Source organism: Perognathus longimembris, chromosome 3 (genome assembly GCF_023159225.1).
Source record: "Perognathus longimembris pacificus isolate PPM17 chromosome 3, ASM2315922v1, whole genome shotgun sequence".
NCBI classification, from domain to species: Eukaryota; Metazoa; Chordata; class Mammalia; order Rodentia; family Heteromyidae; genus Perognathus; species Perognathus longimembris.
In genome coordinates this window covers 66,555,836-66,580,777 of record NC_063163.1, presented here as the reverse complement: position 1 = coordinate 66,580,777, position 24,942 = coordinate 66,555,836, and the positions used below count along the sequence as shown (strand labels likewise).

Below are 24,942 nucleotides of genomic sequence, written 5' to 3'. Positions count from 1 at the left end.
AAGATGGGTTCTAGCAGCTACGGCAGAGGCTATGAGGAGGCAGGGTGAGGGAAGGGACTTGGTCGATGGTTGTGGGATACTGAGTCTTTAGAAGCGGGAAGCGGGAAGGCCAGAGATCGCAGCCCCCTGGGCAGGCAGAGAAGGCTTTGTGGGAGGGAGGCCTGGGGGACACGTACATGGCTCCATTGGTGTAGACAGCGTCCCCCCCTTCCACATACTGCACCTGCGCCGGGTACACATGCTGCACCTGCAAGGACATAGCGGGCACAGAGGGGCTGCTCTCAGTCCTGCAGCATCAGGCTGGCGCCTCCTGCTGACCTTGTGAACACCAGCCGTCCAGCTCAGCCCCCCACCCCACCCCACCCCAGCCCGTAGAGGAAGGCCTGGTAAAGGCAGCCATGGAAAGATGCTATTTTCCCCCAGGCGTGGTGGCTCACACCTGTCATCCCGGGGGAAAACAGAGAGCGAAAGGACCAAGGTTCTAAGCCGGCTAGGGAAAAAAGTTATCGAGACCCCTTTCCAGTCAGTAACTTGAGCACTGCAGCCCACCTGCCATCCCAGCTCCACAAGAGGGATCGTGCCCCTGGCAAAAAAAATGCAAGAATCTGTCTGGAAAGTAACTATAAAAAAATAGGGGCAGGGCGTGGTGTCAGGAAGAGAGTACCAGCCTGGCAAATGCACAGCCCTGAGTTCACAATCAAACTAAAAGATGCCATATTCCAGCGGCCAGCGATCTGAACCCACAGTTCTGCTGGGATGAGCCCTGGCTGGCAGGGATGTGATGTTGGTGCCCTTAACCTGTGTTTGTGGGTGCAGGATGGCGGATGCTGGGATGAGAGGGTAGAGGGAAACTCCTAGTATCACATACTGATCCTTGGGGTCGCTGGGGAGGGGCCTTGACAGAGACGAGGCCACTCCTGGGAACCTCCATGGGCCTGCCTTGATGGCCCTGCCTCGATGGGCCTGACTAGACTGAAAGCCTCTAGTTCTTGTGCCAGCCCCAAGGTTTTAGGCCTCCAGGAACACCAGTGACCCACTGATGGGCCAGAACAGAAACCTGACAAATCACTGGAGGGCTGAATCTAGCTCAGCCTGTGTTTTGTAAATAAAGTGTGGGGTTCCCCCACCCCCCAGTCCAGGGGCTTGAACTCAGGGCCTGAGCACTGCCCCTGGTTTCTTTTTGCTCAAGGCCAGCACTCTACCACTTGAGCCACAGGGCCATTTCGGGCTTTTTCTGTTTATGTGGTGCTGAGGAATGGCTTTATGCATGCTAGGCAAGCACTCTACCACTAAGCCACATTCCCAGCCCCTAAATAAAGTTTTATTGTCACAACCATGCCTGTTCCTTGAGTGTCCTTCATTATAGCTGCTTTGGCTCAACAACACAGTATTTGTGTCCCATCATTGAGGCCCACGGATCCAATCTGGCCATTCCTAGAGAGAACCCGCTGTAGGCTGGGGAGCCCTGGCTGACCCCGCTGCCCATCTGTGGTGTGTGGGGATCTGGCAGGAGGACCCACACCATGCAATTTGGCGTTCCGTCTCCCCCGGCTGCCCCCATGGAGTGAGCAACCCCGCTGTCTCCACTTTTGCAGCAGAACTCTCTGCAGTCAGTGATGAAACATTCTGTACCTTCCAGAACGCTGTGGGGTAGCAAGGGCAGAGCGCTAGGGAGAGGGTGTTGTTACCTGCTGCGGCACGAGCTGGACTCTGGGCAGGGCAAGGGGCTGCATCGGGGCCCCCTTGGGTGCCGCACCCACGGCCTGGACCAGCACCCTCTGCAAGGAAAGATGGGCAGTTAGGCTTGCAGAGGTTGGCATGGCGCCGGGCATACTCCACCTGCACGATTGCCTCAGCAAGCCCAAAGCAGGGACAGAGGAGGGTCGCAGACAGATGGATGGACAGGTATGCGAATGTGTGCGGCACACTTGGCAGGCCTGGGCAGGACACCTGTCGCCCCACATGCACTGCGCATGCGCTCTGGTGATGGCTCATGTGTCCAGGAGGGGGGAGGGAGGGCAGGGACGCGGAGGAGGACAGCTCTGGGTGAGGGTGGGGGCCCCTGGGCATCCACACCCCGGCTCTTGGTGGTGGTGGAGGTAGTGGCAGCATGGCTTAGCTCTTTTTCTCCCAGGCAGGATGGGTTCGGGACCGAACAGAGCTGGCTTCCTTTCCACCCAAGACCAAGGATTGTGGCCCACGCTCTGCTTTCCGCACAAGGCCGTCTATATAAAGAGGCCTGTCCAAGGAACTAGAGGGCTTCCACTGGAAGGCAGGAAGGGAGCCGTGGCAGTTAGGGTGGTCTTTCCTGGCAGAGCCTCTTTAACAAGGAAATAATGCCGCGTGGGGCGTCATGGAGTCATGGGCTGGGCTGAGACGTGAGCTCAAGCTCTCAAATGGATGCATTTCCTTCCCTGTGAATAGAAGTTTCCAGACCCCTCCCCCAAGCACGCACACAGCGAGGTGAGGCAGGTTACCTGTGGGGACGCTGGCACAGGCTGGGCAGCTGCTGCTGGGCGCAGGCCTACGGATGCCGGGGAATCGGATCCACCCTCCGAGCTCTGCATGCTCAGGTCTGGAGGAGAGAGAGAGGGAGAGGCCGGGGCTGAAGCCAGAAGCACAGAGACACAGCCAAGGTCTCAAAATGGGCTGGCCACAAGGATCTTCCCTCTTCAAAGTCCAAGGGCAAAGACCCTGCAGCTCCACACAGGGGAGGGGAGGAGTAGGTTGCAAACTGTCCCCCAGAAGGAAAGATGGGAGGAACAGAGTGTGCATTTCCAGCAAACCCTACACAGCTGCACTTTGAGGGGCTCCAGCAAATTGTTCATTCATTTACCAGGCAAATAAAAAACTCAAGACATGCTAGCAAGAATTGGTACCCAAATCTCCCCACCTTTGGCACTTTGGCCCTACTGGCATCGGGGGCAGGATGCTTCCTTGATACCAGGTGTGGAGCAGCAGTCCCCTGGCTTCTGCCCCTGGCCCCAACCCACAACAACCACCATCACCCTCAGCTGAGAGCTGCGGGCTTCGGTGCCAAGCAGTGGCCTGGAGAGTGTGCCAGGAAATGGGACGCTTAGCCTTGGCGAGGTAGAAGGGCACAGAAACATTGGCAGTAAGTAAAAAGCACCTTCCATTTGTAGAAATCTGTGGCCAATGACAGGACACGTGGATTTCTCTGCTGTAGGGACAGATACCTTTCAAACAAAGTTAACTGTTCTAGACCAAGCTGGGCTTACCCTTCTAACCCGAGCTACCCAGGAGGCTGAGATCATAGGGGTGTAGTTCAAAGCCTCTCTAAATAGCAAAAGTCCACGGCACCCCTCCATCTTCAATTAACTAGCAAAAAGCTAGGGTGGAGGTATAGCTCAAGTGGTAGAGGGTCAGTGGAACAAGCAAGCTGAGGTCCTGAGTTCAAAGCTCAGAACTTAGAGGAAAAACAATCCTATACTAAAAAGCCACTACAGGTGTGAAGCCTGTCATTTGTCGCAGATACAGGAGGGTGAGGAGTTTGCCAGCCTACACAAATGAGCAAGACTGTCTCAAAATCAAAACACAACAGAAGGCTTGGGTGTAGTATAAGAGAGGAAGGGAGCTGGAGATAAAAGGCCAGTGCTCCACTGCTGAGTTTCAATGGGACCTAACAGTGAAGCTTGATAAGCAAGGGAGAAGTAAACATGCAGACCTAAGGGGAGGCAGCTTTGTGGCTAGGCCTGTGGTCTTCCTGATCGCCTGTCCTGGTCCTAGCTGAGATGTCACCCCCTCCCTGGGGTGGGATCCTCCCAGTCGCAGCTTCTCCCATAGCTGGGGTGCCAGGAACGCGCCACTGGACACAGCTATAGGTCGAGAAGCTTTGTGAGCTTTTCTACCCTGGCTGGCCTCAAACTGAAACCCTCCCATTCTCAGCCTCCCGAAGTATCTGGGATGACAGGCGTGAACCTTTATTATTCTTTTTAGCGTGAAGTGAAGCTGCCAGGAGGGTAAATACAAATTTTTCCATATGGGGGACGTGTCCCCAGACCCATTCTGCCCGAGCTGCACCTTCCGCTCCCGGCGCTCCACGCTAGAGGGCGCCAGAGCCCCGCGGCGGCGGCGGCGGCGGCAGGGCGACGGCGCCCGCGCTCTCTGGCTGCAGGCCAGGCCGGGGTCTCCTTTCCTAGCCTCTCCCCCCCACCCCCGGGGCTGGGGCCGGTGTCTCCCCTCCTACCCCTCCCCCCCGCTGGGGCCGGGCCGTGTCGGTCACTTCGCAGCCAGGAGCGGGGCGGTGGAAGGGGGGAGGCTTCACTGGACAGGACCTCAGAGGCAGCTGGCGGTGTGGCTCTCAGGTGGTGGAGCGCCAGAAAGCCAGGGGAATCCCGGACACCGACGAAAACAAAGTCCCCAGAGGGCAGGGGGAACCGGCTGGACGTTTGCCAGGTCTTGTGCACATGGGAACGATGGCCTTCGACCAAATGTTAGAGGAGTAAAGGAGTGTGGGATGGGGGCAGGGCCCAGGGGACCATGGGGGGGGGATCACTGTGGAGGGGGGGGAATTACTGCGGATCAGGGGGGATCAGTCTGGGGAGCCCCGCCTCAGGGGTGACCACTGCAGGGCGGGCCACAGGGGATCACTGTGGGGGAACATGGGGGGAATCACTGCAGATCATGGGGGATCATTATGGGGGGAATCACTACATATCGTGGGGGTCATGGGGGATCACTGCAGATCATGGGGTGATGGATCAGTGTGAATCACAGTCCAGTGACAAGTGCCGTCCCTGAAACCTCTACAGGGAGGTGATTTTGAGGCCTTTGTCTGGACAGGACCCTAGGCACACAGGGCAGCCTTGGGGCCCTGAGCGGTGAGGGGACAGAGTTCAGGGTGCTGGGGATCCCTGGAAGATAAAGAGAGCCACAAGGGGCCAGCCCCGAACAGAAGTTCCTACATGGAAGTGTTTAGAACAATGTCTCTGGTGAGGGCGCGTTCAAAATCACCAGTGGAATATAGTCAGTCAAGTCAGCGTGGGCAGCCAGTAGAACCTGGACTGAATCTGCCAGGTCACTTATTTTCTTCTAATGAGCGTTTTCTCCCTCAATGGATTTTGACAAAGCCATCAAGGCAACCAGAGAAGGGAAGTCTTCCACATAAAAATGCTGGTGATAAACCTTACCCTACCTCATGCAGCACATCACACTTAAACAGAAAAACTTCTGAGGGGGAAAAAGGGTAGGGGGTGAGCAAAGGGTTTTCTAGACAGGACCCAAAGCAATATGCATAACGAAAAAAACTTGGGGTTGGAGGCATGGCTCCAACCACTGGCACTAGCCAATGAGTAAAAGCATTGGGTACAGAGTTCAGTTCCCAATCTTGAACCTAAAACAGAGGAAAAACAAAACTTGAAAAGTAACATTTGAACCTATGATCACAGAAACCTCTGCTCGTGTAAAGACACATGGAGATGATGGCTGGTGAGCCACAGTCTGGGAGAACATGCAGCTGATAAAGGGCTCTTTACAAGGTGTGTATTGTGCCTACAATTACTAAGATAAACAACCCAATAAGAAAAGGGGGCTGGGAATAAGGCCTAGTGGTAAAGGCTTGCCTCCTATACATGAAGCCTTGGGTTTGATTCCTCAGCACCGCATACATGGAAAAAGCTGGAAGTGGCACAGTGGCTCAAGTGGCAGAGTGCTAACCTTGAGCAAAAAGAAGCCAGGGACAGTGCTCAGGCCTGGAGTTCAGTCCCCAGGACTGGCAAAATAAAAAGAAAAGAAAGAGAATAAAATAGGAGGAAGGTGCCAACAGGCATTTCACAAAGAAAGATACCTGGACGCAACAGAGTACATGAGGCAGCTCTGCCCCTGCTCACGCAAGCCACGCCCCTCACAAGGATGTGCCCCACCCCTGCCAGGAGCCCCTCCCCTCACAGGGACAAGCCTTGCCCCTGTTCACGCAAGCCCGCCCCTCGCATGGACTAGCCCCGCCCCTGCTCACAGGAGTCTCTCCCATGGACTAGCCCCGCCCCTGCTCACAGGAACCTCCTCGCATGGACCAGACCCTCCCCCGTTGCTCACTAGGGAAATAGGAATTATGACTAGAGACGCCCTGTGCACCCCTGGACCAGGTAAGACTGCCAACACCTAGTTGTTGGGATGATGTCCCATTGCCCTACCCGCTGGCTCTGGCTGTGAATCAATTGGCTATACTGGAAACCAGCCAGTTTTCTTAACAGCCTCTCCTACCCTAGCCCCCAATCCCCCTCCATGAGACTGGACAGCACAGGCATGTGTGTCATGGTTTTATTCACAAGAACCCAACGTAGAAACAGCACAGGCTCCTCCTCAGGACTAGACTGCGTAACCCCAAGACACACTAACCGAGGCTGTCCGGAACCAGAACTGGCTCATTAATGTAGTGGGATGGCAGCACCAAAGGACGCTTGGTGACGTTTTCCATCCGTCCAAAGGGCAGGATGTGGGGTTGGCACAGCTTTCACCATGGGGGCTGGTTTTCTGGGGATCTGAGCACGTTCTCTATATTGGGGTGTGGGTCACACAAACCATTTGTCAAAGCCAGCCAGCTGTGATTTGTACATTTGCTGTGTCCAGTAGCAGAGTGGAGGATGGGGATGGTGGGGAAAAGTGCCCAAGGGGAGGGTGATGCCACACGGGGTTCACTTTGTGCGTGTATGGAAGGAACTGTGTATGAGGAAAAGCTAAGCCAACTCACATCACTGCTTCTCACGGCTGGCCCCTCTCCCTACTCTCTGCTAGCGTGTCCAGTCGTGGCTGTCAGAAATGACAAGGAGCAGTGAGTAGTCGGGCCTCAGTCCTGAACTTGAACTTGCGCAGTGACTAGGCTTGTGCACAGAACCTGTGCCCATTTTGTCACATTCCCATGTTTTTCCTTCTCCCCTGATGAGGATGCAGGCAGTCTCCCTCTTCTCTCACCTGCATCCCCTTGGATGGGATTCGAGGATACCTAGGACTGCCAATGAAAAAGAGAAGGGCTGTGGACACAACTTGTCTCCTGCCTGGCAGGCCTGCTCACAGGCCAGAGATATTGTCTGTAAACCAAGCATGTTGGAATTGTCATCTGGCTTGAGATGAGGGTGGGCAGAAATAAAGCAGGAAATGCAGAATCAGCATGCAACTCCCTCAGCTGGCTACACCAGTCTTTGTAATCTTTGAAACTGCATTTGACCTTGAACCTGACCTTTTGGAGTCACTAGTGTGTACTTTAATGAGAGGCAAAGGGCAGGCCTGGGCTAGGGCCTCTGGAATGACTGACTGCCCTGGGCTTTACAAAGAGAAGAGCTCCTTGTTTTCAGGAAAACACTCCCGTTGCTTGGCAACCCACAAGGTCTGAACAGGAAGTGCAGCCATAGGGAGCCCTTCTGGGCCCGGTTCCTGGCCTGTGGGATTCACTGCCACCACCAGCAGTTGCTTTTCTGTTCCTGACCCACACACGCCAGGCGGCGCTGCCTGCTGCCCCTGGTAGCAGGATGGCACGGGTGTTGAGAGCACTTTTTCAGGCTGGGTGATGAGGTTGGAGCTCACCTGCCAATGGCAGGCCAGCTTCTGGTCTGGGGCCTCCCTTGTCCTAACCACTGGCTGCCATGCGCCTCAGAACAGGGTTAGTTTCTCCCCTGTGAATAGAGGGAACATGGAGCCAGTCATGGTGTCATTGTAGTGACCAGGAGAGTCCTGTGGGGCCCTTATCTCAGCACCCTGCAATCTGAGGGCCAGCTTAGGAACCGGGATGCACATCTGAGACCGTCAGGGCTGTGTTTGGGGGTGGCCATCTCCTCTGGCTGGAGGTGGACTCCCACCTCCCCAACGCTGGGTCATTCCCCGGCCTTGGCCAGGTTCCTGGGGTACAAATACAAGGTGCAGACTCCACACCATGTGCCCAGTTATTCTTCTGAGAGGCATCCTGGGCACTGCGGGGGACTGAGCTGTGTCCTTGAGCTCCACCACTCCATGCCAAGAATGACTTGGCACAGCTGTGCCGGGCATGGCCTGGTATTGTGAGTGGACACGTGTTATCTGAGAAGGGTGGACAATGCCCAGTGAAGTGCCAAGGGCAGGAAGAAGGGCGACACAATGGTTTCCAGCCCTCAGACCTTTGCTGGCCCTGTCTTAGAGCCATGGGCTTAAGCTCCAAGCCTGGGTGCTGTCCCTGAGCTCTTTTGCTCAAGGCTGGTGCTCTTCTACTTGAGCCACAGAGCCACTTGTGGCTTTTTGGTGATTCATTTCCTGCCTCTTGAGTAGCTAGAATTATAGGCATGAGCCACCAGTGCCCAGCTCACGTGATTTTTTCTGCCCTCTGTTCCTCTTCTTAGCAGCCAAGCAGCCTAGTTTCTCCCTGGACTGGGGGTGTCCTCCAGTTCCCCACAATGGCTGATCTCCAACACATTCTGTCCCAAAGAGGCAGAGGGAGAAGTGTCAGAGACACAAAGACACAGTCCACATGTGTACCCACACACAAACAAACACACACGGTACGCATGTGTGTCCACACACATACAAACATCTAATGCATACACAGTGCACATGCATACTCACACACAAAACACATGTGCATGCACATGCAGGCACACACTCCGATGTGCACACAGGTGTGTACACACCAGCAAACACACTGACATGGTGAACAGGAGTGGAGCGGTGCCAAGCCCCCCATGCTGGTCTGGTTCTCTCCGCAGACCCCGGCCTCCCCCCACAAGGGGAGCCCCATGCCTTCATCCTCACACATGTGGGAGGGACCCAGACTCAGCGCCTTTCTCTTCCACAGCACCCCTCCTGTCCTTTCTCTTCCACAGCACCCCTCCTGTTCCCACACCTTGCTTCCCGGCCCCCCTTTTGGCATCCACTCTGCCTGCCAGCCCAGCCTCCTTGCCCCCTTCCTCCTCTGCCCCAGGTCCCGATGTCTCCCCCTTTTCCTAGCACCCCGAGGGCCCTTTGCAGCAACAGAGAACAACCAAAACCCCAAACATTTAAATAAAAGGCTGCTGTTCCCCCTTCTAGAAAATTCTAGAGCCATCTGTGTCCTTAAAAGGCCCCATCACTCCAGCCTGCCATCTGCCTCCAGGGTCTGTTCTTCCAGCACCCAGGCAGGTCCACACAGCACCTCTCGCTTTCACCAGACAGGGTCCACGTCCATGGCAACCCCTCCCCCATCAAGATGCCCAGTCTCCATTTGTGCTCATGAGCTCCAGTGGGGGTTGGGCTCCTCCAGCTTCTTCACACCCCTCTCTGGGGACTTCTCGGTCTGTCCTTGGGTCACTGCTCAACCTGGTCCCCACAGGCCACTTCTGGATCATCTGAACTTGACATCTGATGTGGTTACAAACCTGTGTGCCGCGGCCCCTCAGGTGGCGCCTTCCTGCTCCCTGCACCAGCCTTTTCCAGTCCCTGGTCCCTCTTGGTGTGGTGACCAATCACTGGACCCTCAAATGGCCCAGCCATTTGCCACTCCCAGATCTGGGTGCCCCTGGGGTGCCACACAAATCCCAAGGGAACCCCCTGCCCATTAACTTGGCACCCCCTCCCCCTTCCGCAAGCCCCTGGGCTGCTGGGAGTCTGGGCCACAGGCAGTGAGTCAGCCTGCTGTTTCCACCTGACAGAACCTTGTGTCCCCTGATTCTATCCACATGAAACTATTTGGGGAGCCCCTGCCTACACCTGGGGCGGCAATCTGCTCCCAGCCCCAGCCTCTGCCAGCCAACTTCCCTTCACTTCCCCATGATTTGAAGATAGCAATGCTCAGCATTCCCCCAGCTTAAAACAAAACAAAACACACCCAAGCACAGCTACACACACACACAGCGTCGTGCACGCACAGTGCCAATACAGCACTGGGGGCTGGTTCAGGTGGGGCCCTGTGACATCTGGGGTGAGGGTTTCTGGTCCTTTGCAGGTATAGGTCAAAGCCACTCATCCTACTCCAGAAGCCAATAGCAGCCCCCATAGCTATAACCAGGACAAATACCCTCAACACCAGCTAGGCTGCTGTTATTTTTTTAATTTCTGAGTTCACATACATTTGCAGTATGGGGGATTCACAGTGCTGCTTCCACACGTGCCAACTGCACTCTGTACAAACTCACCTCTCCATACACCCCATGCCTCCCCTCCCTCCTCCCCCATTGCTTTAGGCTGTACTCCCATGTAGTCATATAGATACATGGAATGACCCTCCATCCTCAACACCCTCAGTGTCCTCCCCTGATTGCCACCCCCCGTGACCTCCTCCTACCCAGTCCCCCTTTTACATCCATATCCCATTACCCTTATTGTCAGCAGCAGTCTAGAAAGAAGAGCAAAGGGACTGCATGTAATTCAAAACCTGCTGTACAGTGAAAGAAACAATCGCCAGAACAGGGAATGAAAAATCTCCACCAGCTATTCAACACATAGAAGATTCATACCCAGGATATACAAAGAGCACAAACAACTAAACACCTAGAGAACAAATAAGCCAGTTAGGGGCTGGGGATATGGCCTAGTGGCGAGAGAGCTTGCCTTGTATACATGAGGCCCTGGGTTCGATTCCCCAGCACCACATATACAGAAAACGGCCAGAAGTGGCGCTGTGGCTCAAGTGGCAGAGTGCTAGCCTTGAGCAAAAAGGAAGCCAGGGACAGTGCTCAGGCCCTGAGTCCAAGGCCCAGGACTGGCCAAAAAAAAAAAAAGCCAGTTAATAGGTGAGCCAATGGAACAGACAGCTCAGAAGAAATGCAAATGGCAATTAAATACATGAAGATGTCTTCATGTTTAGCTTCTTTAGCCATAAAGGAAACAAAAATCAAAACCACAGTAAGATTCCATCTTACTCCAATCAGAGTGGCAGCCATCAGGACAACCAACAACATATGCTGGTGGTGATCTGCAAAAAAGGAAATGCTCACACACTGTTGATGGGAATGTAAACTAGTGCAACCACTGTGGAAATCAGTGTGGCAGGTTCTCAAAAGGCAAAAAGAGCTGGGTACTGGTGCCTCGTGCCTGTATTGTAAGGGTTGGGGATTCAGTTTCGGCCATGAAGGGGGAAGGGCACAGAGCCCCCAAGACGCTGCCCTTCCCCGCCAGCTCTGGGGTAGTGTGGGAGGAAGTTCCTCCCACCTTCCGGCCTCAACCGGAAGAGAAGCCCCCTGCCCCTGGGAGGCTAACACGTGCGTGCCACCATGATGGGGTTGTCCCACCCACAAAGGAAGTTTCGTGATGTCACTTGATGGACATGGTCCTTAGCCTATGACTGGCCCTTTGGCCAGCCCCCTTTCTTTCCCGCCATTGCCTCTATATAAATGCCTTTCCCTATTAAAGTTTTTGAGATGCATCCCACCACCGCAGCGTGTCCCTGAGGCCTTCTTTCCGCCCCGGTAACATGTGAGGGGACTAGGGGGAGGGGAGGCTTCAGCAACCTTTCCTCAACTTAGCACAAGTCAATGAGAGCACGCCTTTGGCCTTCTGTCGGCAGAAGGCAAGGCCGAGTGCTCTTTCATAGATTTTGGGGTTCACCATTCTCCCCGGAAGATCGGGGAGAAGGGGATCGTTCAGATCCCGACAGTAAGAGTTTATTGGAAAAATAACTAAAGTAGCGGCTATGAAGGTATTTCAGTGGCAAAGTGCTTGCCTAGCATGCATGAAGCCCTGGGTTAGATTCTTGGGTTCGATTCCTTGGCACCACATAAAAAAAGCCAGAAGTGAAGCTGTGGCTCAAGTGGTAGAGGGCTAGCCTTGAGCAAAAGCAGCTCAGGGACAGTACCCAGGCCCTGAGTTCAAGCCCCAGGACTGCCCCACCCAGAAAAAAACTAAAGCAAAAAATGGCTGGAGGTGTGGCTCAAATGGTAGAACACCTGCCTAGTAAAGCTCAAAGCCCTGAGTTCAAACTTCAGCACTGCCAAAAAACCTACAACAAAGAAATCAAGCCTAGATCAGTCACGTGACAGGTGAGGCTGTAACCTCCTCCACTGCCAAACATGATGTGGGCGGAGTACGCGCAAGGGAAAAGTGTCAGCGATCAACTGAGAAGGAAAGTGGCCAGGGAAGCAGGGGAAGGGTGAGCTTACACCCACAGCTGGCCATAACAATTTTGGGGAGCACAGGAGCATTTCTCTGGGAAGGATTATCTTTAAGTACTATCTATGTAGCTACAGGTTCTGTCGCAGGCTGCAGCTTGAGTCCTGGGGTTTTAACCAATGTAGGGTGTCTTTGGGTGGGCGGGGTGACTCCCTTCTGCCCCTAAGCCCTGGTTGCTATTGGGTTGTTTTGGGGTTTTTTTGGGGTTTTTTGCCAGTCCTGGGCCTTGGACTCAGGGCCTGAGCACTGTCCCTGGCCTCTTTTTGCTCAAAGCTAGCACTCTGCCACTTGAGCCACAGCGCCACTTCTGGCCATTTTCTATATATGTGGTGCTGGGGAATTGAACCCAGGGCTTCATGTATACAAGGCAAGCACTCTTGCCACTAGGCCATATCCCCAGCCCCCTGGTTGCTATTGGATGTTACTTGTGTTGTGCACTAGGGCTCCTCACTTTCATCTGTTAGACAACACAGAGGGGATACATAATAAGCTGCAAAAGAAAAGTGGGACACATGTCCACAACTTTCCAAGATGTCACTGAAACACCTGCTTTGCCACAAGCAAGCCCCACGCTTGGGCCTCGAGCTCTGAGAGGAAATGCGCTGCCAGGCCAAGGCACAGTTTAAGGCGCAGGCGGCCCCGGGAGGGCTAAGCTGTTGAGGGACAAGGCGACCTTGTGGTTGCCTGGACAACGATTGGGACTGCACCAGGATGAGAGGGGAGGGTGAAGTCCCCACCCAGGCTGCACTGTGGACAGTTGTCAATTTATAGCCCTGGTGTGGGGGAAGAGGGAAAGCGGGATGTCAGTTCTCCCAAATGGAGCTCTGGGATGTGTTTACCTAAGCAACCAGCCCAGGTAAACAACTAGTGCCCGAGGGTGGGAAGAGGCGACCTGGAGCTGCCAAGTGGCCACTTCAGGGTACTGCCCCGTTAGTGGGCACACATGCCTTCTCTTGATATGCAGAATCCACGAATCCAGCTGTCACTGCAGGTCCTAGCTGCTAAACAGGAATAGCCAGGGATCAGAACCAGGAGGTTCTAGGTTCAGGTGCATCGTGTGTGTGTGTGTGTGCGCGCGCGCGCCGTGTGCCTGTGTGTGCGTGTGCACGAGTGTGCCTTGTATGTCTGTGTGTTTGTGTGCATGTGCGTGTGCCTCTGTGTATGTGTGTGTGTGTGCTATCCAATCTTCAGGTCTGCCCTTCTCATATTTTTGAGCTGAAAGAATGAAGCATGGTGCTGAGAAACAGTGGAGAAGCTGCAGATTTATTAGTGATGGACGGCAGGGGGCTGGCCAAGTAATGACTTTATAAACACGAGGAATTAGATCAGGAAAGAAATTCCACTTAAGACGAAAATAAGTCCCCTGCTGGGCGTGGTGTGGAGCGGAGTCAGCGGGCACAGGTTTGCTTGGCCGGCGCCTCCCGGGTGTGCGTGAGCGTGCTGACAGCACAGCCCAGGCTGTCTTCTGTGGGGACCCCAGGGGACTCCTCCACCTGCCCAGGCCATTCAAACCCACTCATAATCTGATCACAGAAGATGTATGCAGATGTGCAATTAAAACCTGGAGTCCGCAATCCTGGCGCTGTTTGCCCGGCCCTCATTGTTTGCTGAGTAACAACGGTTGCCAGGGACAACGCAGTCCACTCCCGTTTCCAAGTGCCTGTTGCTGGGCAACGGGGAGAATACCTCCCAAACCAAACAATGTCATCCCAAAGCAACCCCCTCTATCTCATATTAACCAGATCTAAAAAGAAAACCTCCCAAATATGTAATCTATTATTTTCAGGAGCCTGAAGAGAAAGGCAAATAATCTCTTCTCTATAGTAACCGAGGGAAAACAGTTTACCATATTTGTCCTGAAATAACAAGACCCAAGAAGGAGCGGCTCCCGCTCAGGGCAGAGCAGCGAGAGGGCACCCCAGGAAGGATTTCAAGCCCTCCTGGGTCCAGGAGGAGAAAGTGCCTTTTTCCCCCATGAGGAAAGAAAGTATTTATCACCACACAGAGTAGGATAGGTCATAATGACAAATGTTTTCTAGGCAAACTAGAAGGAATCATGGTTAACTATTGGAAAAAAAGTGTAACATCAGAGCAGAGAATGCTCAGTTCACAAGACTTTCACAAAACAGGCTCACCCGGGAGCAGTGCAGGGACCACCGTGCCAGGCATGGGGCCCTGGCTCTACACCAAGGATGCTGGCCGTCTCCCATCACCATGCCTCCTTCCCTAACCGGGGATGGGGAGGAAACTGCCAGGCCACGGCAACAGCCTCTGATGGTGGGGCACACGGGCCATCTTGACCCATGGAGGAAAACAAATATGCTTATCTCACAGCCAAAACTGCTAGGTGCTGGTGACTCAGGCCTGTAATGCTAGTTACTCAGGAGGCTGAGGTCTGAAAATTGTGGTTTGAAACCAGCCAGAGCAGAAAAGTCCTTGAGACTCTTTTCTCCAACTAACCACCAAAAAGCCAGAAGTAGAACTGAGGCTCAAGTGGAACAGCACCAACCTTGAGCAAAAAAGGTCAAGAGCAGCACTCATGCTCTGAGTTCAAGCCCTAGGAGTGGCCAGTGTTCTGAGTGCATGCACACGCATGCATGTGCATACACACACACACACACACACACACACACACACACTGATTTGGCTGTATCCAGAGTATGGGGTCCCCTGTTGTGGTCCTGGGGGGCATCTGTCTTGCAAAGGGAAGTGGAGCTCTGCCCAGTGGTCTTAAACATTGCAAGCCTTGCTCTGGGGTCCCTACTGGACTCATCTGAAGGGGGGCTTTCGATGTTGGGCTGTGAGCCCCTCAGCTTCCTATGTATGAGGAAGCTCAGCTTAGGAACCTGAGCTGGGGGCTTCATTGTGCCAAACAAGACATATTTCTGCATCTGATCATATAAAATAATATTTACCAAAATGAACTCCAGGAAATGGAAACATGAGGGGAGTTGTTGCTGCTTTTGTTTTCTCTTCTTTTTGTCTTGTTTGTTCATTCTGTCTCTGGGAGAGTAAGGGGAGCACAGAGACAATGTGACAAAGGGGGAACAAATGCAGCAGTGGTACTCATTGGACACTATGTAGAAAATGAACTCTACAACTTGTGTGTGGGAAAGGGAGGGAAAACTGGGAGAGAGCAAGGGAAGGGGTGACACTGTCCACAAATGAAATCTTTACCTGATTTACGTAATTGTAACCCCTCTGTATATCACCTTTATTATAACAATAAAAAATAAAAAGACAAAACAAACGAAATACATATTTCCTGATACCTGATGCCTATCATAGATGAGGCACTGTCCAGCAGTCAAAGCCGACCAACTCCAGCCTTTGGAGCAGACAATCCAGGATTCTCACACACAGGGAACAAAGTAAGTAATAAAGGATAACAGTGCGACTGTCCAGTGTGACTCATGCCACCAGTTAACCGCCACAGATGCAGTGACGAACAGCTCCCTGGGCTGGGGCACAGACTTGGGACACATACTTGCATAGAAGACACAGATAACATAACTTCCAGGAGAGAGGAGGAAGAGGGGCTGGCCAGCTCTAGCGACACAAACATTTGTCCCCAGGTGCAGGACAGAGAAGGGAGGTGGGTGGCACAGAGGGGTGAGGGTGTGTGCTTGGAGCACCAGACCACGCCTGCTAACTCAGATCTACCACCACCCATCAGAGCGGCCAGTACCCCCTCGGCTCATCCTCAACCTCCATGGGCCCCAGGTCGGGGCCAGAACCCCTCAGCCTTGAGACCACCTCCACATTCTGCCAGACCACTATCCTTCCATTCATGTACCACTCACCTAACTTCCTTTTTTGTTTCTTTTTCCCTTTCTGTTTTGGCAGTACTGGGGGGTTTGAACTCAAGGCCTCACACATGCTAAATAGGTGCTCCACCATTGAGCTACAGTCCAGCCCTTGTGTGGTCATCAGTCTCCAAGGCACAGATGTACTGAGACTGGCAAGGAACTGAAAATGGGGTCAAAGATCCCTTCCTTAGGACCCAGAGGTTTCAAAGGCCACAAAGACAAAATGGGAAATGTGGATCCCACCTGTCACCATCCCCACACCTCAGACCCCACTGTCCAACTCACTGGGGACAACAAAAGGACATTAAACCCCCAGAGCCAAGCTCAATGAATGACAATGAAATGGAAGAAACAAAAACAAGTCTCTTTGGGGCTGGGAACGTGGCTTAGCGGTAGAGTGCTTGCCTTGCATGCAGGAAGCCCTGGGTTTGATTCCTCAGCACCACATAAACCGAAAAGCCAGAAGTGGTGCTATGGCTCAAGAGGTAGAGTGCTGTCCCTGAGCTCTTTTGCTCAAGGTTAGTGCTCTACCACTTGAGCCGCAGCTCCTCTTCCAGTTTTCTGGTGGTTAATTGGAGGTAAGAGTCTCATGAACTGTTCTACCCAGGCTAGATTTGAACCTCGATCCTCAGCTCTTATCCTGAGAGTGGCAGTGAGTGCCTGTCGTCCCTGCTACAGGGGACACACATGGCTGGTGCAGTGGTGCACACCCACCATCCCCAGGGATCCAGGGGAGAACAAGAATGAGACTAAAGTGAGACTCTACCTCAAACATAACCAACGGAGGTCACGTAACCTTGCTCCTCTGGAGGCTGAGATCTGAAGGTCAAGGTGAGCTGCCCAGGAAGAAAAGCCCTCAAGACACTCCACCTCCAACCATCCAGCAAACACACTGGACTGGAGCTCAAGTGGCAGAGCATCTTCTGAGCAAGTGGGAGCAAGTGGACCAGTGGACCCTGATGACAATCCCCATGCCCCAGGGGTGGGGAAGCTTTAAACTAATTTTTTTTGGGGGGGTTGCCAGTCCTGGGCCTTGGACTCAGGGCCTGAGCACTGTCCCGGGCTTCTTCCTGCTCAAGGCTAGCACTCTGCCACTTGAGCCACAGCGCCACTTCTGGCCATTTTCTGTATATGTGGTGCTGGGGAATCGAACCCAGGGCTTCAAGTATACGAGGCAAGCGCTCTTGCCACTAGGCCATATCCCCAGCCCAGCTTTAAACTAATTTAAGTGACTTTGCAGTCACGTCAAATTTGGGGTGAGCTGTCATGTTCCCCAGCCAGCACTTTGCTCCTGTGCAGGGTGGGGAGGGCGTCAGGTCCCCCCGCCCCAGTTTTGTCTTCTCCTGTTTTCAGTCTCCACCTCAGCCAAGTACTCACTCAACTCCAAAACAAAGAGCACCATTAATTTTAGAAAAAGTGAGTAAAATATTCTGAAAAGGTGGTGAGATAAGCAGGTTTTTGTTGTTGGTTGGTTGGTTTTTTTTTTTTTTTTTTTTTTTGCAATGCAATTAGAAGCATCATCAACTGTGGTTTTGTCATTCAAAGCCTTCAGGATCCACTTTCTCTTCTGGCTTCTAGAAGTTTCTAGCTAGCCTAGTCAGTGCTCCAGGTGCCATAACTCTAGAAAGCACTTATTGACATTTCACAAGATAAACCAGAGATTCCCATCAAACAGACTTTGAAAGGATTCAAAGAGGGTCTGGGTAGATAAATTCCTCTAGGGCTTACTACACTAGTATTCTATCCCTTATTAGGGCCCCATTTCTTTGTCATCAAATTCAATGTTTTTACCATGGAAATATCATGATTAAGATTAGCTCAGCAGGTGAAGCGGGGAGTGGGGGGAGGGAAAGCGAGCGAAAAACAAGGGAGCAGGTAACAATGTTTGACAAGAAATGTACTCATTATCTTGCTTATGTAACGATAATCCCTCTGTACATCACTTGTACAGTAATTAAAAAAAAAAAAAAAAAGAAACTAGCTCAGCCATGGACCAGTGGCTCACACCTGTAATCCTAGCAAACTCAGGAGGCTGAGATTTGAGCCTCACGTGGTAGAATGCTAGCCTTGAACAAAAAATCTCAGGGACAGTGCCCAGGCCCTGAAATCAAGCCCCAGGACTGGTACACACACACAAAAAAAAATTAGGTCAAAACTGGGTTCAATGGTGAATGACTAGTTCTGGCTCTAGGGAGGCAGAGGCACGAGGATTTGATACAGGAGGCCTTTCCTGGGCCACAGCTGATGGCAATAACTTGGGTTGGATGCTTCCTCGGGGGCATTGCCGGGGTGGGGGGGGGGAGGGAGGGTCCTGGGAAGGCGCATGCCCAGGAGGGCCGGCCTCCCCCTCCTCCACTAAAGAACTCCAGTGTGGCTTTCACCCATCCTTCTCTATGAGTATCTGTGGCCAACCACAGAGCAACTTCTGCTGCTCAGGGCAGGAACTGGCTTCTTCCACAGCCTGGGCTCCAGGCAGCCTCCCCTCCCTCTGTAGCTAGGCCTTGGTCTGGGTCAGGTGTGGGGCAGCCTGTTACAGCCATGAGTCACTTGCTGAGGGATGACATGGGGCACAGGGGGACAGCTTGGGGCTGGAGGTGGGGGCTCAGGAGCTCCAGGCACCTGGTGCTGGGGAAGTGGGGGCACAGGAGTGTCCCTTCTTCTGCCTGTCCTCTCACCTTCTCACACCAGCACCCCCTTTCTTCCTCCCAACACACACGTATCTTGCCAAGTCAGCTTCCAGGCACAGTGTGGGGCCGTCCTGGAGGGATCACAGCCCACTCTCAAGAGCCTGGGCACTTGTCACTGTCCACTCAACACAGGCCTGACATCTGCCCCAAGTGCCCACGGCAAGGTGGAGAACCAAACCAGGTTCCTGCCTACCTGGGCCAACACATGGGGGACAGACACCAAGGACAGAGACTGTCCACAGAGGCCCCACCGACGACAAGTGTTGTGTGGGGCAGGGGAAGGGCAGGGGTGACAAAGTGACATGGGCAGATGGGATGGGGAGGGCACATGGGGCCACACAGGGTCATCTAGCACAGGAGGCTGGCTAGAAGCGGGGGACACTGGAGGCCCGACGCTGTGTCCCGCAGAATCCTCATGTTGCGGTCTCAGGAAGTGGGGACCCCTGGAAGGAGGCTGTATCCTTAAGAATCCAGAAGCCCTCTGCCTCCTTCCTCGGCAGAAGGACATAGTGAGATGGTCGCCACGTGCAATTCAGAGAGACCTCCTAGAGCCCGTCCTGTGGGTACCTGGGCAGTGAGGGAAGGAGAAAGAAGGCGGCACACAGTGGGCTCTGGCTTCCACTGGAAGGCTGGGCTCAGGGCTGAACAGAGAGCAACTGAACAGAGAGCACTGGGAATGGGTGCAAAAGGCAGGGGGACCCAGAGGAGAAAGGGACCTGGGGGACTGTGCAGGAATGGAGAGCATTGAAGTCACAACCAATGAGATTTTCTGTGGGATTCAAGGGTGAGAGTGGAGGAAGGGAGCCTGGGTGGACCTGAGCCTGCGGTGCAGGAGCTGGCAGGGGGGCCCAGGAGGGTTGGGGTGGACCAGGCACCATGCATGTGGTGCTAAAGGTGCCCATCAGACAACACTCCAGGGCTGCTGGCTGCCTGAAGGACAGACAGATTACTGGCTGCAGACTCTTAACTGGAAGGAATGCGTTATCAAGACCCCATCTCAGTTCCTGTGAGTGGATGGGATCACCTGGAAAATGGTGCTAATAGAGCGAAAAGGAAGGCCCTCCTCACCCTGCACAACAGCTCCTGCCTGTAATCCCAGCTACTCACGTGGAGGTAGGAGGATCTAGATCAGGGGCTGCCCCAGACAAGGCCTTATCTGAAAAATAAACTAAACCAAAAGGACTGAAGACATGGTTCAAGTGGTAGAATACAGAACCCAGTACTAACTATGGAAACAAACAGGAACCTCCTCAGGTTCAGGGTCCTGAGCAGCTGGAGGATCTGATGTCAGAGCCTGTGAAGAGGCTACAGGATAAAGGAGGGCGACAGAGCTGCCGCTGGAGATGCCCATGGATACAGCAGAGGGGCTAAGAGGGGGCGCCTGCACCCCACTTGTGTATCCACTAGCTGAGGGCTGAGTGGCCTCAAGCAGTGACTTCTGCTCCTCATGTCATTTCCTCACCATGGGTGGGGAAGGTGTGGGATTCACAGAGCCCACACAAGGACTGGCACACATGCCCAGCAGTGTCGCTGCTGCGAATCACTGTCAGTGTGCCTAAGTTCCGTCTGCTTTTACCTAAATATCGGAAACGCTCCAACTCCAGTGGCTCAAGCCTGCAATCCCAGTTGTTCGCAGGGCAGAGATCAGGATAGTGAGGTTCGACACCATACTGAGCAAAAAGTTAGAGAGACCCCATCACAACCAACAAGCCTTGAGGTGGTACTTCATGTCCGTCACTACTGGGAGTGGACAGGTAAGGTTCTTGTTGAGGCTGGCCCTAGGCAAAAAGTTGAGATGCTATCTGGAAAAATAACCAGAGGGAGGGGGAGGGGAAGATGGGCCATGTCTGAGTCCAAACCCCAGCAACGGCCCAACATTTAATTAATTAAATGAGTCTCTGGAAAGTACTGTGATTCAAAGCCCCGTAATCTCAATGTGGGCCTCAAGGAGCACCTCCCGTCAGGCTGAGCTCATCCCTGGGCATATATGGAGTTCATCATCTTATCAAATACTTCATCCTTGAGCCCCCCAGCAGCAGAACTAGTCCAATGGGACTAACACAGGCATGATGCGCCAGCCCTCCTGCCCCGCCCCCTCTACCCACAGGGCCCGGATGCACACTGCTTAGTGACAGGCAGAGAGAGAGAGAGAGAGAGAGAGAGAGAAAGAAAGAAAGAAAGAGACACAGAAAGCCAGCAAGTCCCTCAAAGTGGTTTTGGAGCACAGTGTCATTGACACACCTGTAATCCCTCCCCTCAGCACTGGGGAGGCAGAGCCTGGGGGATTGCCAGTTCTAGGTCAGCCTCGGCTACATAGTGAGGCCCTATCTCATAAGTCAAGTCACTCAGCTCCCCCAGGAAAGCTTCTACCCACCTCTGTCGCAGTGTCTGGGGTCTACAGCATGGCCAAGTGGCTTCTAAGGCCCCTTCTCCAAGCCCCCACAGAAAGACGAGCAAGAGTCTCCATGGTGATTAATGAAGGGACTTCAGGCCTCTCAACAAGCCATCTGGGGGTGAAGCTGACCAGGGCAGTGGGTGGAGACCCAGGCAAGGAGGACTGGCCATGGAAGATGAGGAAGAGAACAGGAGATGGCAGGTGCAAAGTCCCTGGGGCAGCGCAGGGGAGGAGCTGGAGAGGTCAGCAGAGCCCTGCCTGGGGCCTGGTCAGACCTCTGGGTTTTATTCCAGCAGCCAAGAGAAGCTTAGGAAGGCTGAACCCCACACACAATGTGGTGTGGCTTTGGCTCTTCACCTCACAGGGAGAAAGCAAAACTCAAACCTAGGAGCTCCCAAGGCATCTATTATTTTCCATTTTTTAATAATTATTATGCTTCCAAAACCTTGCTATGGGCATTGTATGTTTGTATAAATAAGCCAAGTAAGACTGGGCACACCAAACTAACTACTAATCTAACAGTCAAGGTGAAGGCCAGTGATGGCTTCTACACATGATCCATGCAAGTGATTATAAAACCTCAGCACGCAGACACACTTGGGGGGGGTCTATGGCCTCTACAGAACTTCTACCTTGGCAGTCCTGGGGTTTGAACTCAGGGCCTTGTGCCTGCTGGACGGATGAATTACCACTGAGCCACACCCTCACAGGCTTTGCATCCTCACTGCAATGACAGGTACGTACCACCACACGCTGTGCCAAGTTGTTCTGCCTGGGCTGGCTTCACACCATAATCGTTCATTCTCAGTCTCTGAAGTGACCAGGATCCCAAGGCAGAGCCACTGGCTTCTCCTGCTCATTGGTGCCCACACAGAGATGGGCAGGCTTGGGGTGCTGGGGATGCATTTCCCCAAGGGTCTGTGGAGCACGGCAGCTTCCATGCACCACTTCTGTATCTTCTAGAAGTCTTGTCCATTCTTTCATGGAGTTCTCTCTTTTTCAAATATATGAGTTCCTTTTGTTGTTGTTAGCAGTGCTGCGAGTTTGAACTCAGGGCCTTATATTTGCTAGACAGGCACTCTGCCACTTGAGCCACACCTCCAGCCAGTGTTTTGCTTTATTTTTTAAGTAGGGTCTTGCATCTTGGTCTAGGGTGGCTTAGACCATCATCCTCATACCTATGGCCTCTCACATTGCTGGGATCCGAGATAGGTAATCACTACACACAGCTTTCTTGCTGAGAAGAGGTTTTGTTAACATTTTTCTTTTCTTTTTTTCTTGCCAGTCTCAGGCTTGAACTCTGGGCCTAGGCATGGTCCCTGAGCCTCTTTGTGCTCAAGACTAGCATTCTACAGCACTACTTCTGGCTTTTTCTGGTTTATTGGAGATAAGAGTATCATGTACTTTCCTGGCTGGCTGGGTCCAAACTGCAATCCTCAGATTTCCGCCTCCTGAGTAGCTAGGATTGCAGGTGTGAACCATCACAAGCAGCTCTTGTTAATGTTTTTCTTAGACTGGCCTTGAATTGTAATCCTCCTGGCCCCTCCCAGCAGTTGCTAGATTAAAGCTATAGGCACTGGGCATGTCTTCTATCATGTCTTTCTGTATGTGGTAGAAAAGAAGGGCCCAGCTTAGCTGCGATAGGTATGGGGCCCTCAGCCATAGAACGACCAGGCCACTGCGATGGGAACAGGGCCCTCACCCATCAACGGGCTTGCCATGCTGCTAAAGGAAGGAGCAACGCCACACACAGTGAGCTGGTGGGTGATCCACTCTCCCTGTCTACAGAGCGCATGCGTCTTCCAGGTCTGTGTGTAAAGGTGGGCTTCTTTGCAGGCCTCACCCACTATTATGAACACTGAACCTCAGCTCTGGGGCTGTGCCATCCTGGACTGGCCAAACTCACAGGTGTCACACAGCCCTTGTCATTTCAGAGATCATCCTAGACATCTCCAGGAAGTATAGCTGGGAGGGTGGGCATATGACAACTGAGAGCAGCGATGTCACGGGGCTACTGCTCCCCATCCTGGCAGTGGACAGAGAACCCCACCCTACAATGGGCCTGTTAGGAAGTGGGTTCTTCAGAAGGTGATTGAGCCAGAGGGTACAGTCTTGTCCCCTCTGCCACACACTGGCCACTCCTGGGAGTGGCATTGAGCACCTTCCAAGCTCTAGGGTGGTAGGCGTCCTGCACGTCGGAACCCCGAGTGATGTCCTTCCGGTGTCACAGGTAACCCATCCCAAGGCATTTCTGTGATAGCAGCCAGCATGGACTGACATGCCCATCTTCCTGACCCAAGGACTTTGGGCGTTCAGGAGAAGGGAGGTCACAGGAGGTTAGCCCCGTGCTGCCATGCTGCAGGACAGTGACTGGACGGGCTGGCTTGGGACAAAAGGGCGGGAAATGCGGTTGCTAGGTGAGGCTCCACACAGCAAGCATGAACTTGGGGCTGCTGGCACAAACCCGCCCAGAGACTGAGCCTCCCCAGGGGCCCAGGGCATGGCGGCGACAGCAGAGGCTGAGTCAGGCACATAGGCAGAGCAAAGCAAAACAGACCTGGCAGGGAGGAGCTCTGCATGGTGGCCCACCCAGCATGGAGCTGCAGAATGGCTGAGTGCAGGGCACCGTTCTCACCAGTTGTCAGGGGTCACGGGCAGGTAATCTGTCCTGCTTGGAGGCTAGGGCTGAGCTGGACTGGAGGCCATGACTGGGAGAGGATGTCGGTAGTTAGGAAGATGCCAGGCCAGTCTCAGGCAAGGACAGAGTGGGAAGGGATTTCCTGTGGGAACGGAACTCGAATGGCGAGTAGAGCCGGCGAGTGCCCAGGAGAGGCTGGGTGTAGTACCAGTAGTATAGGAGAGCCACACAGCCCACCTGCAAACACCATACCCTTTCCCCTTGCTCTGGCCTGCCTCTGCCACCCTTCAAAATGGAGCAACTACAGCCGAGTGCACACCCGTAATCCAAGCTACTCAGGAGGCTGAGCTCTGAGGATCTTAGCTCAAAAGCCAGCCTGGGCAGGAAGGCCCATGAGACTCTTATCTCCAAATAACCACCAAAAAGTCAGAAGTGGAGCTGTGTGGCTCAAGTAGTAGAACACTAGCCTCAAGCAAAGCAGCTCAGGGACAGCGCCCAGGCCCTAAGTTCCTGAGTTCAAGCCCTAGGACTAGCACCAAAAAGAAACACACACACACACACACACAAAAAACAAAAAAAAAACAAAGGAGGGGGCGTGGAGAGATCAACTACAAAGTTTAAAACTACATATGTGGACTGGAGCACACTTCTAGTGGCAGAGCAAGTGTGAGGTCCTGAGTTCAAATCCCTCCCCAACATAAAAATAGAATTGCACTTGCATCCTTCCCTCCACTGTCCCCTTGCGGGCCTGCACTGACCTAGAAGAGCACTCAGTATGGAGCAACAAGCACCACAGTGCGCCCTGCTTCACTAGAAAGCAGGCACAGTGACTGATGGATGGATTTCTGCATGATGCCCCCTTTCTAAGAACTAAGTCCAGTCAACAAATAGTGACTTTGTGGTGTCCCACAAAGATAGTAACTTTCCTCCAGGGTTTTACAAGGGCAAGGCAGGAAAGGAGATGCTGACCAATCATTTCTTGCATGGCAAAGGGAACCAAGTGTGTCCTCAGATTCTGGGAGCACGCTGTCCTGGTCCCCAAGCAATGCAGGGTGGGACAGGCAGGGGTCACCCGGCACAAAACTGGGTGCAGTAGTTACATAGGGGAGGAGAGAACAGGCAGACAGGCCAGGACCCAGCCCAGTCACATGCCTGATTTACTATTGCTCACAAGTTAAGAATGGTGTTGCCATTTTTATGTGGTTGGAGGAAATCCAAGTCCAAATATTTTGTGACCCAGGCAAATGATAGGAATTTGCATTTCAGCATCCATGAATAAAGTTTTATTGGCACACAGCCCTGGGCCATGCATTCACATATCGCTGTGGCATTCAGCTACAACTGAGAGAC

General features: G+C 53.3%; 1 protein-coding gene across 1 annotated transcript in view; it reads right to left on the bottom strand.

The window, feature by feature from the left end:
• Rfx2 (regulatory factor X2) overlaps positions 1–24,942 on the bottom strand; it is a 60,941-nt gene that overhangs the window by 20,870 nt on the left and 15,129 nt on the right. Inside the window, exons 2-4 of the mRNA XM_048341888.1 lie at positions 2,478–2,575; positions 1,689–1,778; positions 177–247 (exon numbers count right to left, since the gene is read on the bottom strand). Of these exons, the coding sequence (XP_048197845.1) occupies positions 177–247; positions 1,689–1,778; positions 2,478–2,567 (251 nt within the window). The 5' untranslated portion in view covers positions 2,568–2,575. The remainder of the gene's footprint in view (positions 1–176; positions 248–1,688; positions 1,779–2,477; positions 2,576–24,942) is intronic.